The sequence below is a fragment of the Rhodnius prolixus genome, unplaced genomic scaffold (genome assembly GCF_049639745.1).
Source record: "Rhodnius prolixus isolate KJV_2025 unplaced genomic scaffold, Rpr scaffold_11, whole genome shotgun sequence".
NCBI lineage: Eukaryota > Metazoa > Arthropoda > Insecta > Hemiptera > Reduviidae > Rhodnius > Rhodnius prolixus.
The window spans coordinates 13,019,599-13,034,997 of NW_027411625.1; the positions used below are offsets into that span (position 1 = coordinate 13,019,599).

General features: G+C 32.8%; 1 protein-coding gene across 3 annotated transcripts in view; it reads right to left on the reverse strand.

Annotated features, from left to right (window-relative positions):
* LOC141459494 (uncharacterized) overlaps positions 1–7,018 on the reverse strand; it is a 28,561-nt gene extending 21,543 nt beyond the window's left edge. The window contains exon 1 of one of the 3 annotated variants that reach the window (XM_074138633.1): positions 6,808–7,018. In XM_074138633.1, the coding sequence (XP_073994734.1) occupies positions 6,808–6,868 (61 nt within the window). In that variant the 5' untranslated portion in view covers positions 6,869–7,018. Of the gene's footprint in view, positions 1–836; positions 963–6,807 lie in introns of those variants that run through there. The other 2 variants (XM_074138634.1, XM_074138635.1) reach the window with 2 other exon arrangements.
* Positions 7,019–15,399: the final 8,381 nt, after the last annotated feature.

Sequence of the window (15,399 nt, forward strand, 5' to 3'; positions counted from 1 at the left end):
ATAACCCAGGTTAGGTATAGACCAAAACACTGCAAAATTTGCTTTGTACCTACCTGGCCGTACGGAATTGAACATTGGGGTTCTCAGTCAAACGTTCCAACCTCCGGAAAATTCAATTCCTTCAATCCAAAATCAATAGTTCATGCTCCCTTCTACCTCTTCAATTTAGCCATTCACAGAGACCTTGAAATTCTATTCGTCAATTTAGTAGTTCGATCTCGTTACAAAAAATTCCACCACTTCCTGCACTGCCAACCCAATCTCTCATCCCGCACCATGATGAAAAAAATAAAACTCCCAGCCGGTTTAAACGCCAGTGGCCTCGCGATTTCCTCATCGAGTGACAAGAGCAATTAGCTCAGAATTTGGAATTGTTACCGTTGGGTAGCTTTCCCCCTCGGAGTGAGTAAATATTCAGTGCAATCAACGTTATAAGCATTCAAAATGCTGGCGTATCCTTGATCACAGCTTCCTAGGAAAACGTTAGAGCTAAAGTTATAGATTAAAATGTGCCCAAATAGTGAACCAAGTTCAAAAGAGAATCATTTTCGAGTTATTCGAAACAATTCTCAAGATTTTCGAGATCATTTCCAAAATTTGAAAAATCGATTCAGCAAATTGCCACGTGTTGTTTGCTGGCTGATTTGTTTTTTCTCAAAACCTTGTTGACGGTTACTACGGTAGCACTAAACCAAATATCAAAACTCAACTCTGTACAATTAATGGCTTTTGAATTATAGTGACTACACGTTAACGGACAGACAACCACACTAACCAAACAAAACACAAAAACGGGCCTACAGGGCTAAAAAAAAAAAACAGACACAGGTACTCACAGGCCACAAACCGGATATCCGTTGAAAGTTTGAAATCATAAATCTGCACGAGACGTGAAAGAAAACAAAAATAAGAGAGAATAACGAATGTTTCTTAAACTCATTGCGATTAGATAATAGTGAAGTGGTTCACACGGCTCCGAACTACAAAATATTTTCGTATTTTTGCGGTTGAAAGTGAAGTAATTGTCTCAGTGTAGTTAAATGTCCTTGAGCCGAGAATAGCACATCTTCAATTATTTACATTCATTATAAAGACGTAGTAGTGTTAGGCGTAATTATTTGAGAATCATTACAAGTGCTTCTGTCATGGCCAAATTAAAAAAAAAGAAAAAAAGAACATTCGTTTGCACATGCACACGCGAACCTCCAGACGCCCGTTATTTTATTTTAATTATTTTCCAACTCACAAATCCATTTTCGCAGTGGTTACCTTTAAATCTGCAAGACCCGTTACAAATAACTTTCAAATCCGTCAGAGACAGTTAGGTTTATGAACTTCTCTCTCTCAATTTCATCCGATCCAAAAATCCTGATTCTATAAATATATTTCACAAAGCGCGGGCATTTCGTAATGTAGTGCGCCACAGCCTCTAGTATATTTTTTAATCTTAACACTGGCAGTGCCAAGTTACCTTATGTTGTACAAGTGGCGAGCCACTGTTTCGCGTGTCCTCTAATCAGGGCCAATATGTTACTTAGAACCTTCCTGCTTCATTTAATAATCTTCATGTTTTAAATCCCGACAAACATTTATAATACCTGCCGTGAGGCTTCAACTAAATTTTGGCAGATTCATTCTCTACACTCAGTCAACCAGAAAGCAACAGATCCATCACTTACACGAGCTTGGCTAAAATAAAGGCTCAAGATAAAATACGGGCCTACAGGCTAATTTCAGCATTCATTTTTGAGAATTTGAATGACGACAGCATATATATTCAGCTTTATTTATTTATTTTTTGTTAAATACTTTTAAAAATAATTTTATCAAATCTAAGGGTGAGTACAAATGCAATGCATACATTATACAATAACAAAGGTAACAATAATGAACTCTTTCCACCTGCTAAAGCCGGTTTACAGGAGTGACGGAATAAGAGAGGAAAATACTGACGTGATTGAAGTGGATTGAATGAGTTAAGAATGACAGTCCGATTTAGGATGTAAGACTCGTATATCATAGTTATGTTAAGAGCAGGTTATCAAACCCTTTTGAACAGTAGGCGGAGGGATATTGGAGGTAAGAACAGGAGCTAATTTTAAAATCAATTCACTCGCTTTCCCTTCTTACTGTTGTCTCTCCCTGCTGTTTCGAAGGAAGGCTTCGGCTTCCTTTGTTCTTCCTCGCCAGGAGAGCTCCAGCTGTAACCAACATAGAAACAGTAAGTGGCCTCTTTACAGCTTGCTAACCGACCTTGTTCAGAGACGGAAGCTTGCGCAAATCACCTCCTGAGATTTTCTAAAAAAGTCTCCCTTTTTCTTAAAACTCAAAAAAAAAAAACGGGAAAATAGATTCAATAAAGTGGCACTTACGGTTGATTTATTTTTTCGAAAATTTTATTTCAAAACTGAATTTTTAGATTTCATTTATGTTGACTATAAGCAACAGATTAACAGATATATCGTACATTAAGTCAATTAGGCGCCACGGTAGCCGGGCGGTTAGAGGCGAGACTTGTTCAGCTAATATGTATTGTGGTACTGGGTTCGATTCCTGATCTAGGCCTTGCATTTTATTTATTGGTTTATAAAAGAAATTTGCAGTAAAGTATGCATGCTAGTCGCCTCCACCCACGACACCAAATTTGGTAGATGGACGTAAAGCCCACCTATAAAATTAGGCATTACCTTTTAAAAATTTTGTCAGATTTTTGAAGAATATCAGTCGGTAACTTTACCTTACATTACTCTGAATTTTCTCATAATCTCAGTATACGTCTATATCATATTGAGTAGGTGTATGTGACTAAAGAACGAAAGCTCTCAGTGTGTTCAAATTTGGCAGTGCTTGGTGTACTATTCACAAATCAAAAGATGAATTCATCTAGCCAAAATTAGAAAAACTGGAAAATACCGTTTTGCTGCGGGTAATGAAGCGATTTCCCCAAATAAAAGTATCAGGTTTAATTTTAATTAACATTGGTGCATTAACTTCACTCATTTAGGCTTTAAACATTCTTTTATGTAGTATATTAATAATTTGATTGTAAATTTGTCAGGGGTTATTATTATAACAGAAAGTATGAATTTGACAAGTCCTTAATATCTCGACCAGACTCCAGGTGCTAGTATTTCTCTTTCGAGAAAGTTATGTACAGGATTATAAATTGCCAGGAATTCATCACCTTTCTTAACACGGACACAAGAACTTTTAAGATGGTAAATTGCAATCATTAGCGGAACTTTCATATCTACAAACTTACGCTCAAGTAGAAAATATTTACAATACATTATTTTGGGATATCCAAAATCAACTCGCCAAAATCTGAATCAAAGCTCAGAGGACTATCTCTTACTCCATTTTATTGAATTAAATTTCTTCCAAATTTATAATCCGCTCAAAGAAATATAGATTATTTCTATTTGATTCATGATCTATTGCTTCACTATAGCAAACTGTGATTGTGGCAGCAAGATCTCTCAGAACCTCACTCAATAAATATTTTCTGAGAAAAACTTTCCAATTAAAGATTGTGACTAGAACCCGTTTGGTGTTTGACAAAAAAAAATTACAGATTTTAAGTAATTTGTTTTAAGGTAAGTAGTATTTTATTTAATTTTGTTTCTAACATAAAGCCTTCGAGTCGACATACTAAGAGATGATGCACAGGAGCCATCCCATCTTGAGTGGCGTTGGTATGTGAAAGAAAATGTTTTGGAGGTTTTTTAAAAGCTCATAAACATCCATTGTAATTTCGAAAATTTTATCACTGATGTCATTCGAATAATTTTATTGTATTACACTATCATTTATCGTTTAAGCAACGTTTATATTCAACTTTTAACACTGAAAGATTTTGAGCAGATTATTGTATTCATCTTGTTCTTCAATTTTTATTTTCGCAGGAATTTTTGTTTGTTTAGGACATTTTCAAGAGGCACAAAAATAAGTTATCCCTAACGTGTAATTTCAGTCGTATGTGTAATTTTACAATCTGGACAATGAATGTAAGAATAAAATGTTTAAATTAAAACTGTGTGCAGTTAATTCATTAAAACGGCAAGTGAAAGCAGTTTTAGACTAAGAACACATGCCGCTGAAATTGAAAGAACTACAACATACTCATTTCCGAATTTATATTTAGAACTATCAGGCGATACAATGTATTTATATCTACATGCGCTCGTCCCTCAAACAGAGGTAATCAAATTCGTTAGTGTGACACATTTTCGCTTACTCTTAGCAAGAAGGAGTATTGCAATCGGGTAGATCTTTTATTGAGACCGGAAATAACCGTTTTGAATCCATGTCACACACTTTTTCTTGCACCAGTTATTAATTAACACTAATTGTACCTTCCCATTTTCTGCCAATATTGAAATTCACTAGAGTTATTTACTAATCTATCTCCTTAACAAAAGCTTAGGTTTAAAAAGTTAAGTATAGGGTTATCTTTATTATGCTCTTTATTCTGAATAATCATCACACTCACACGCACATTAAAATAGAAAAAAAAAGAAAGTTATAGTTGGTCAGTTACTGTCGTAATTCGAGTCGAAAAGTTTAAACGAAATTTCAATTTAAAAACTGAATTGTAATTAAAACGAATTGAAATTCGTCTTACAAAAGAATATGAGAGCCTAACTTAAAAACAGTTAATAACAACTGTATAAAAAAGGGTGTATGCCCTTTTTTCAAGTGTCTTCATTTTTTCGCGTCATATTTGATTGTTTATTAGCATTTCTTTTAAAGAACGGATGCATTAATAGTTTGATACCTTATTGCAATCAATCTAAGTTAAATGGAATGCTACTCATTACTGAACGAATATTTTGTAAATGAAAATGGCCACTATAAGGGTCTGTGTCATCTAATAAATTCTGAACAATATTAATGAAAATTTAATGCAGACAAATTACTTAAATGATATTGGTGATATAAAATTTGAATAAATTACTGAAATTACTAGCGAAGTATGAGTGAAATGTTGGATACTTGCTGATTTGTGTACCTTTTGGCGTTTACCCTTATACTTAATTTTTTAAACTTTTGTTAGGGAACTTTTTGTGACTTTTGGATAGATTTTCCTTTTTGCCGGTGTTGTCTGCAACGAGAGAACATTGTCCATTCCCGGACAGTGAGCTGTGAGAAGCTTCTAGGAAGAGACCCAGCAGCTGGATTCGAAATCGGGATCTCCGCAATTAGAATCCAGTGCACTAATCCCTTCCCACAATAGATATTGTAGCGATATTTGCCAAAAATGGTTCCATTGATTCCATTTTTTTTTTTTACATACAAATAACATACGTTAAGTTTTAATTTTATTTGAAACATTTTCCAGGGATCTTTAAGCGGAATTCCTAATAAAAAGTGAAGTTTATCTCTCCTCTAAAATTTGATTTCAATATGTAACTTTCCAATACCTGTAAATTATTTAAATAAGAAATTACTGTTGGAAGAATTTCAGACTAAGAAGTAGTGCGCTTTAAACTGTTTTACTGTTGCAATTCGCTAGGCAGCGCCACGAGTTATCATTTGAACCTGGGACATAACGTTTATTAATTAGGCTTCAGACATAATTTATCGCCAGTTAAGATACAATTTGAAGGAATATTGATTTTTAATAGAATTCTGGGGGAGATAGAAGCATTATCAATGGTATCATTTTACTGACGTGGAAAAGTCAAATACTGAAGTATTTATATAAAAATTGTAAGTGCAAAGAAAATTTAACTTACGGTAGGTGAAAGCTATGTGTTTTATAAGATTTCTTGTTAAAATTCGCACACTAATTATTCACAAAAATCTTTTATTTGAAACAGTAACTTAGGGAGGGTTCGAGTAGGTTAGTCAATTAATTATAAATTAATACAGATTTATACTTAAGGTATTTATAGATCTAGAACTAGTTCATCAAATATTTTTTAGTGACATTAGAGGATAGAACAAAAATTTTAAGAAATTAAATTTACGATTCATGTGCTGCGTTATAAGGTAATATTGCTTCCAAAATTTGGATTCCTTGAAAATTCACTAACTGTTTTATGTCACTTCTTGCATTGTAATAATACGCATTGGGCATTTAACTTCAACCATACTTCGTAATGAAATTTTGTGATATTCAATCGCCGCAAATCCATTTTTGTCTCATTACTTTGATGAGAATTTAGCATACCTTTGCTTAATAAATTGGTTACAAGTTATGGTATGTGGACTTTTGTGGAAAGGAACTACTATTAATTAGGAAAATATAAAGATGCCCAAAAGTTGAGAAATCAGTGAAACTGTCTAAACTGTCTTTAAGCTCAATACCTTGATAAGCTTTGACTTTACGATAAACCTGTACAGATTAAATATTGCGGAGCGAACTACCTACAAGCAGTGTCCAGTGATGTTTTAGGGTAGCACTTCTACGCAAGATATATTGCTGCCCAAAAGTTGGGAAAGGGTTTTATGTACCCCAAACTAATGTTTAGTTCATTAACTTGTGCTTTAGCTTAAACTTTGGCGAAAAATTGTAATTAGTTAAACTTACTAATATTGTAGTATTTTGTGCTAAAATTTACCCTTAAAAACAAAACAAAAAAAATCAGGCCAAAATTGTAAGTCAATTTCAGATTTTTTATGTACTTAAATCATGTGTTAGTTAGCACTAACGTTCTATGGAAAGTGTGAAGAACAAAAATTGTATCAGGTTAAATTTAAAATAATTTTCGATCTTCGATAAATTTAACTGAAATAGCTTCCTTTCTGCTGTATAGAAATATAAATTCAAACGTAATATGTATTCGTGATTTGAAAACTTACCTTTTAAATTAAGAATTATTAACAATAATCCAAATTTCGAATAAGAATATAATTTGAACATTCCTAAAAACAAATTTTTTTCTTTCTTGGATATAGCTAATTTTTTTTAAGAAAACTGTTCAATTGTGAACACGCACTTTTTCTTTATTTAAAACAGTTTTTATAGCGACGTACTCTCACTTGCCGAAATACAGTAAAGGAATGGCACTTCTAACCGTTGGAACAGTATTTCAAATGTGGTGGGGATACTTAGTGCTTTAATGTTTGAGTGCAGCCAATATGGATTCCTTAACAACAGCAGAATGATTTCTGTTTAGTAATTGTGAGAGGGCTTTGAGTTGGGCTCGAGTGTTTTGGGTCCTCATCAGGTCCCCACACGAAAGCACATTAATACATCTTGCCTCTCCCAAACTTAATTTAGGGCCGTGTGAAGCTCGGCCTTTCATTCAGCAGGACTGTAACTCGGACACAGTCGGTCAGTGTTGCTTTGACACGGTGTGCAGCATTAAGCCTATGCGAGATTCTGAGTTAGACCCGAGTATTCGACCATCCTGTATGACGGCAAAAGCATGCGATCGAATCTTTTACGAAGTTTGTGTCTACGAAATTTTAAATCGACTACAGCTTTTAGATACGTCTAATAATATTTTAATGCTTTTTTGTTCGTTCTCTTCGTCTCTTAAACTACACTTAGTGTTAAGAAAAAGCTTCGATTTCATAAATCTTGAATTGAACATTAAAGGATCTAGAACGTTTACCACTCTAGTTATGCAAGTGAGAGTACATTTGAGACATTTGTCAAGGAAACGAAGTCAATTGGCAAATCTTCAAATTTTGAAGCTACTCGCACTTCTTCAAATTTTGAAATTAAGTTCCTCATTTGATTGCTATTATTATTAGTATATAGGTGACAAGACAGTAGAATAGATAAAGACGGCACTTTAGAGAGAATCATGACCATTCATTCCTCTTTTCCTGAAGTATCATCAAGCGAACTTTCGAGGAAAATTTGCAAATATAAGTTGTGGAGCTATGTAAGTACACTCAGTTTAATCAAAGATCGTAGGCGTTGTTTTCGTGAAAATCGTAACAGCTAAAAAAAGAAGGAAATAGTAAAGTGATACTTCTGGTTGATTTTTTTGATCAAAGCCTTATTTGGCATCCTCTTTAGACCGCTAAGCTAAATATTTTTTCGTTTAATAAAGATTTTTCGTTTAATAGTTATGGTGGAAACATATACATACACAAATTAGTTCAAATTTGAAAATTCAATTCAAATTATTATTAAATTCAAAATTTGGAAGAGAATGGGATGACGAAAGTGCCACATAATAATTAGATTTTTCTGTATTTTGTGATTAGGACTTACATGAACTAGCCTTCATAATTTAATAATCTTCTTGTCTATTCCTATAAAAATCTCAAATAAAATAAATTTAAGTTTAAAAAATAAATTAATATAATGGAAATTATGAGGCGCCACGATAGCCAAGCGGTTAAAGGTGACTCCCGCAACGCTATGTATTGTGGTACTGGGTTCAATTCCCGGTCTGGGCCTTGGATTTTATTTAATGGTTAATATGAGAACTTTATAGTAAAGTATGTTTGTCACTCGCCTCCGTTCACTATCCGTGTTAGTTGGACTAAAGCCCGCCAGAAAAATTAGGCAGTACTTTACTTTAATTTTTACTTTATATTCCTTTTTGCTCTGAGAGAACTACCTGTACTGATCTGGAGAATAATTATTTCTTTTTAATGCTCGATAAGAAAATTTACCCTAACATTTGGCCTCCCTGGATTCGGCATTGTACCAAATTTGATCTCCGATGTTATATAATTAAAGCTGCCCACAAAAATAATTAAAAGAGTAGCGCAAGTTATTTATATTGTTTTTAAACTAAGGCGCGTCAAACCACCAACTGATATTTGGCACTCTTAACACTAACTTTTTCTGTAAACAGTAAACACCCGTCATCGAATTTGCTTTTAAGTAAATATTTTCAATTACGACGAACTGAAATTGCTGCAAATGCTACCAAACCAACTTATGTAAATATTAGGAGACATTAGGAGAATCATTTTCTTCAACGACACTGAGCCAACCTCCACTAGATTTTTTCACCAGACAGTTTTTTTTTGCTTTGAATATAGACCAACTGTATTCAGAAAGTCAACTAGGCCTAGTAATGGAATCTAGATCTACAAAAATTTAAAAAGCTCATTTCATTGCATATAAGCAAATTAATATCTTCTGCGTCCAAATAATATAATTTATTACTGCATAATCCTCCTATATTCCCAAATATGAATATCTAAGTTTCGTGGCCGTAAATTATTGATCTAAGGATTCAAGATTGGCGAAGAATCGGTCAAATAAAAACAACAACTCTTCTTTTTGCCAACGTTTCGACAAATATATTGTCTTCTTCAGGGCCTGGATATTACCAGCGTCAATATGATTGTTAGACAAAAAAAGACGACAATTCCACCGCGCTACTTAGACACCACATTGACAACAAACACAATTTTGACTTTCAGAATGTGACAGTACTGGATAGGGAAAAAAATCAGTAAAGGCGAAATTTTCTAGAAATAAGCCACATAGTGAAATAAAACAACACAATTAACTTTAGGACAGACACGTCGAACTTTAGCCAACTGCTACAATTTTATCATTAAAAAATAAACAGATATCCAACTTCTTGTACATAATTATTGCTGGGTTTTTTAAATTTGCTTCTAATCATTTGGTTCTTATGTTATTTAGTTTATAAGGGTTTTTGGTTTTTCCGGTTTGTTTTTGTATTAAAAGAAATTTCCCAATATCTATTTTATTTACTCTTTTGTCAAAATTGAACATTGTAATTAGTCTATTGTATCTGTCCCATTGTCATTACCAAAATTCCCGTGTAAGTCCCGCTATATCTGTATATATGTTATATACCTGTTTTCCACTTCTGGCTCTTAGTTTTTGTAACTCAACCAACCCGCATAGCCACGTAAGTTTCAATACATAATTATAAAAAAAATATTGTATTTTATTTTATTTATTTTTATATTGCTGATTTTTTTACTGCTTTTCTATGTTACTGATTCTCTAGATTGTTTGTATTTTTATATTTGTAATATCCAGTCCCTGAAGAAGACAATATTTTTGTCGAAACGTTGGCAAAAAGACGAGTTGTTGTTTTTATTTGACCGATTCCTTGCCAGTCTTGAATCTTTTATATTCCCAAATATAATATCTATGTTATCCATACCAATAGTTAACCTGAATGTTCTGGACACAAACCTGAGTGTGTTGCCTTTTAGAAGAGGCGCGATTTGTCAGGTAGTAGCAAGGGTTTCTCCTTCTGTTTATAGGGGTGCCCTGACCTTCTCGCCACTGGTGAGGACTTCTCAGCACTGGAACTCTGACCGTTAGTCAGTAAAATATCTTCATAGTTTGCTGCATACTTATGTGAGGTTCTAAGCTGTACCTGAATATGTTTTCACTAGAGTAAGTTTGTAAGTCAGGTCTAAGTAAAATTTGTCTTTTACAATAGAAACCTTTTTACGACAAATAGTACCACAGCGAACAATTTTTCTAGTTACTAGCAATTACAAAAGTATAATGAAGTGAATCACAAAAACTAACATTTATGCCCAACAACAGATGAAGTTCCAAAACAACAAAAACAAAAAGTAATAGTTGATTTTACCAGTATGTAAAACAGCAGCACCTTTAGATTAATCATATTGTTCTCTTAATATAAATATGAAAATATACGTAGTAACTAAAAAAACATCTATTCCTAGACCAGTTTTAATAGATGTGGGTAGAGGAAATCGATATGCTCTGGTCCTCCACTTCCCATTTAGTTGAGAAGTAAGGCTACACATGGAAAGCGTGTATTCTGCTTACTTTTTTTATATTGTTGTGTTAAAGCTGTGATAGTTTGTAGATATTTGTAGATGCAGGGTGCAGAGAGGAGTTTGTGCCAGTCGGCGCGATCGCAACTCCGTTTGTCGCTCCAATTTATTCCACGTCTTACTCTGCTGATCGGAAATCAGCGGTCTTAAACTTGCTGACATCCACAGGAAACGCAGCTGTCAAGATCGTTCTCCTTCCAAAAAATAGCGTAGCTACTTTATAAATGCAGACAAGTAATATTATGCCCAATTCAAGCAGTCGGTTGAAGTGTACAACATTTTTAGAAAACCATGACTGTATTTTAGCAATACATCAGTAACTTCGATGGTATATCTTGAAATTCAATTCAATTTTAACGACAAGAGTGGCTGCAATTGGGTGATTACTTAATTAAAAGAAGAGTGTGCCCTTTATAAATAATCTATTAAATTAATTCCTGATACTGCAGAGAATGTATCGAGGGTATTAATGTACAATAGACAAAACCATAAAAGTAAAATAAATTGCATGTTAAAAAAGAAACTATTTTACGCTCCTTCGAGGCCAAAAAATAAACAAAAATATAGATCAACAATACAGATAATTAAGTAACTTACATTTTACATTAACCAAACACTGTAAGTTAACTCAGAACGTCTTTCTCAATTCTTAAGATAGTAACTAGTAACCGCCTCTCGTTGTCCCTCACTGCACAATCCCTTTGCAGTCACACTGTATATTTATGTTGGCATTGTTTATTTACCTTAAAATAATTTCTTTTATTATAAATTTTTACATGAATTTGGAGTTATTTTATAATACTTAAGACAACGGTGAATAAATGGGTAAGTCGGATTCACCGCGAGTAGGTCAAAAGTGTAGGTCAAGTTTTTCTTCACAGGAAAGATAGGCAACTGAATAAATTTAAATTTTTCTTAAATAGAAACCCATGTGGGTTACTCGGCCACCACCAATATTTTCAATAAAGCAAAAATCATGGACTATTTCGAGTAAATCGGTTGTTCACAATCTGAGATTGTCTAGTGGCCAGTAAGTCAAATAGAAGAAGAAAGAATAATGCGAATTTCAATCATTTTTTAATTTATTTTTTGCTAAGGTTTCGATCTTGAGACCAGGTCATCTTCTGCGCTTATGCTTACTACCAATTACAATTTTTTTTTTTTTCATGTTTACAAAATTTAGAAGTATTTTTTCCTGAATATTGAGGATTGAACAAATAAAATACTTTTTTTATCATTTATAATTTTCATTTATCTCTATTTTTATATTCGATGAAATGATAAATATTGGATAATATTTTGTTATCAAAACTTACTTTTTTTTTTACTAATGAAATGAGTCACAGTTAAAAATGTAATAACTGCATTGCCTTCAATTTAAGTATTAAAATCAGCGTTTGTGTAGGTAGTGTTTTAATATGTTAAACGGATTTATTCCACTTCTCATCGTGAATGAAAGCTGATAATGAAATTATTTAACAATATCATGGTTCAGCAACAATTTATAATAACTTTTAACTTCTATTTTAATAACATTTTCGTTCCTTAAGTGATTAACAGATACTAGTCAGATCAGTAATACATTTATTTATTCTTCATAGATAAGTTTGGTACAATAATGACTACTATGTTTCAATTATGTTTCTAATTACTACTTTTTATGTTTATGTTTACTTTTTCATGTTCCTATTTTTATAAATATTGAATATTTTTCATAAAATCAAATTTTGAACGAGTCTATTATGCGATGCTTTATTGTGTTAGTTTAAGAACATCATGCCTTTAATTATCCACTCAAAACTGTGGTTTTAATGAACCAATTTATTGGCCAAGTCCCTCTCAAAACATTCCGTATGGCACATCTGTGTTATAATGTAACATGATCTGTTCATAGTCCTATATCTCTCACCCTTGACTCCTATCCATCTGTTACTCCAAAACAGTCTATAATTCAAGGTAATATAGACTGACAACTGTTCAGCTTCTCCTTTCACAAACATACGATAATATAAACAAAGCTGTTTGAAACATTACTTCATCTAAACAGATCACAATACAGTAAGCTGTACACTGAACAGACAGCGAAAACAAGAACAGAACCCCCTCTATGTAAGAACACTTAAAGTGATTGATCCAAGTGGCAATGCACTGGCTATTTAATCCTCTGATAACATTCTTCGATCAGAACTGGTCACCTACAGAGAAGGATAGTTTTTCGAATGTACATAACCCGCTTTGACTGAGAACAAAGCATTAGAGGCTGTAAATTATAGAATACTGCCCTATAAAGCTGTACTAACTCCTTTGACGCATGAAGACGGTTCATGGCTCCTCTGATTCTCAAAAAGTTTATATTTTGATTTTTACTAATAATCCGAAAAATCATAGGTTACTTACTTACTACCTTACCTATATCTTTATTATTTGGTGAAAAGAACCAGTGACTTGTCCCATTTATGGAATCTTTCCACTATCTCTCGAAACCCAATAAACCCCAGCATCTTCCATGTTCCTATGTTTCTATTACCGTAAAAGCCTATTAAGTGCAAAGAGCAAAATATTAGAAGAACATAAGTTCGTCAAAGTTAAAAAATCATACCGTTAGGCGTTGAAAGGTAATCTATCTTAATATCAAATATAATGTAAAATACAATTAGTACCACTATGATTCCCTTACATTATCAGTAGGGAGGAAATTGACAAACTTGAAACAGATGTAAGTATTTAGATTATTATGTAAAAAAAGAACCAGAACCCGTGGAACACCCGTGTCACTTTTCTGCACCTAATCCAACTCAATGTACATAACTATTGCAAACTGCTCTTTGGGCATTTTAATTACTATTAAAGAAATTATTAAATTGAATTTGTTTATTTGTTCTTTCTGCTCTCGATTTCGCTCAGAGTTTTGATGAAAGATTAATTGTATTAGGTATGTATTTTGAATTTTGGTATTTAATTATTATGAGGTATACCTACACCCCTCTGGGAGAATGTGGGTGTAAATAACTGAAATACTTCTTTATTTATTGATGTAAAATAAGTTTCTCTTAAATGTTTTTAAAATCTAATTTTATTATTGAATTTTTTTTTGTTTTTTAATATATTACTTATAGTTTACGATACTTTTATTTTGTTTCCCTTCATTATTTTTATTATTCCATGTTAATTATTCGGCTTCCTTCCATTCTTGAGCGAAAGAAATGCTGCCGCGCCATTTTTCTAGAGTCAGTCCAGCTTTTGATGGGTTTGGCATCAAGGCTTGCTCCGAAGGAAGCTCAATCCCATTCAGTTAGTAACTCATCTTCCTTTCTCATAGACGTTGGGTGCCTTAGGGGAACATCCTGAGCCCTGTTCTAAAGATGGCACACAAGCTATTTTAAGGTTTTACTACCTCTAAGTATTTAATTATTAAACTTCTAACCAAACTTCCAAGAGGAAAGAAAATCAATCAAAAAAAAAAAAAAAAGGAGAAGGAAGAGCAATTTTAAAGAAAGGTTTTTCTGTAATTTACAATGAATTTGCCAAACGGATTAATTTTAAGCTGATCTAATGGCGTACTTAAGCTTAAATGTCTGTTTAGCTTGTAATTTTTTCTGTGTTGTACAAATACACAAATGTGTTGCATTCTATCAACATTATTATTATTTTGGTCTCATTTTTCTTTTTATTATGCAATTCTAAGTTATAATAAAATTCAAACATATTCGTAAATTATATTAGAAAATATTATTTCTAAAATAACAAAAAATGATAATAAAATATGAGAAAATAATAAAATATTCAGAAAAACAATGAAAGGTATTGAACCACCATTGTTAATACGCTTTGACCAGCTATGTATCGTTTTCATTGGACGGGGCGTGATTACCCTAGAGGTGGGCATGACCCGCCCAGCGTCTGCAACCATACTACATTGTGATTGGCCAATACTTAAAATCTAATAATTTCAATGAAATAAGAAATTCAAATTTTTTTTCAACATTTCTTCTTTAGGTATTTGATAAACTTTCGAATTAAGCAAAAAAAAAAAAAGTCTCTGTAAAAATAGAATAAATAATATTTCTTTTGGAATAATACTTCATGTTTTACATAATTATCGTTGACAGAAACCAAAAATTTGAGAATTTGTATTGTTTAATTGTGAAATAGATAAAAGAGAAATGGACTTGTTAGCCGCCATTACTTAGGCTGTAAGCTTACTTTATACTCCATCCGGTGGAGAACTCTAGTGGCGATTTCTGTAAACAAAAATGCAGCTTCTACTTCACTTTAATCATGTTGACGACTCACATATAAGGACCATCATCTTAAACTCATCTTTAACTTATTTTTTACCTCATTACATGTAACCTATTTACGTATTAGTCAATTATTTTGACAATCACTTTACTACACATCTCCATGTTATCTAAGTTAACTAAGTAGTTTGAGCTATTTATTTTTCACCTTTGCTATTCCACTCTGATGGAACCTCGTTTTTTAGGACGTTCCTGGATTCGAAAGATCTCACATAAAGCAGCTTACTCAGTTAATTTGTAGGTAATTGTTTTAGTCTTATGCATACATTACAGTAATTCTCACTTTATGTTACACTGAACCAAACTTGGATTGATTTGCCAGTTACCAAGTAGGCGAATATTACTTAATGTAACCTTCTTTGTCATCTTTTTGAACCAC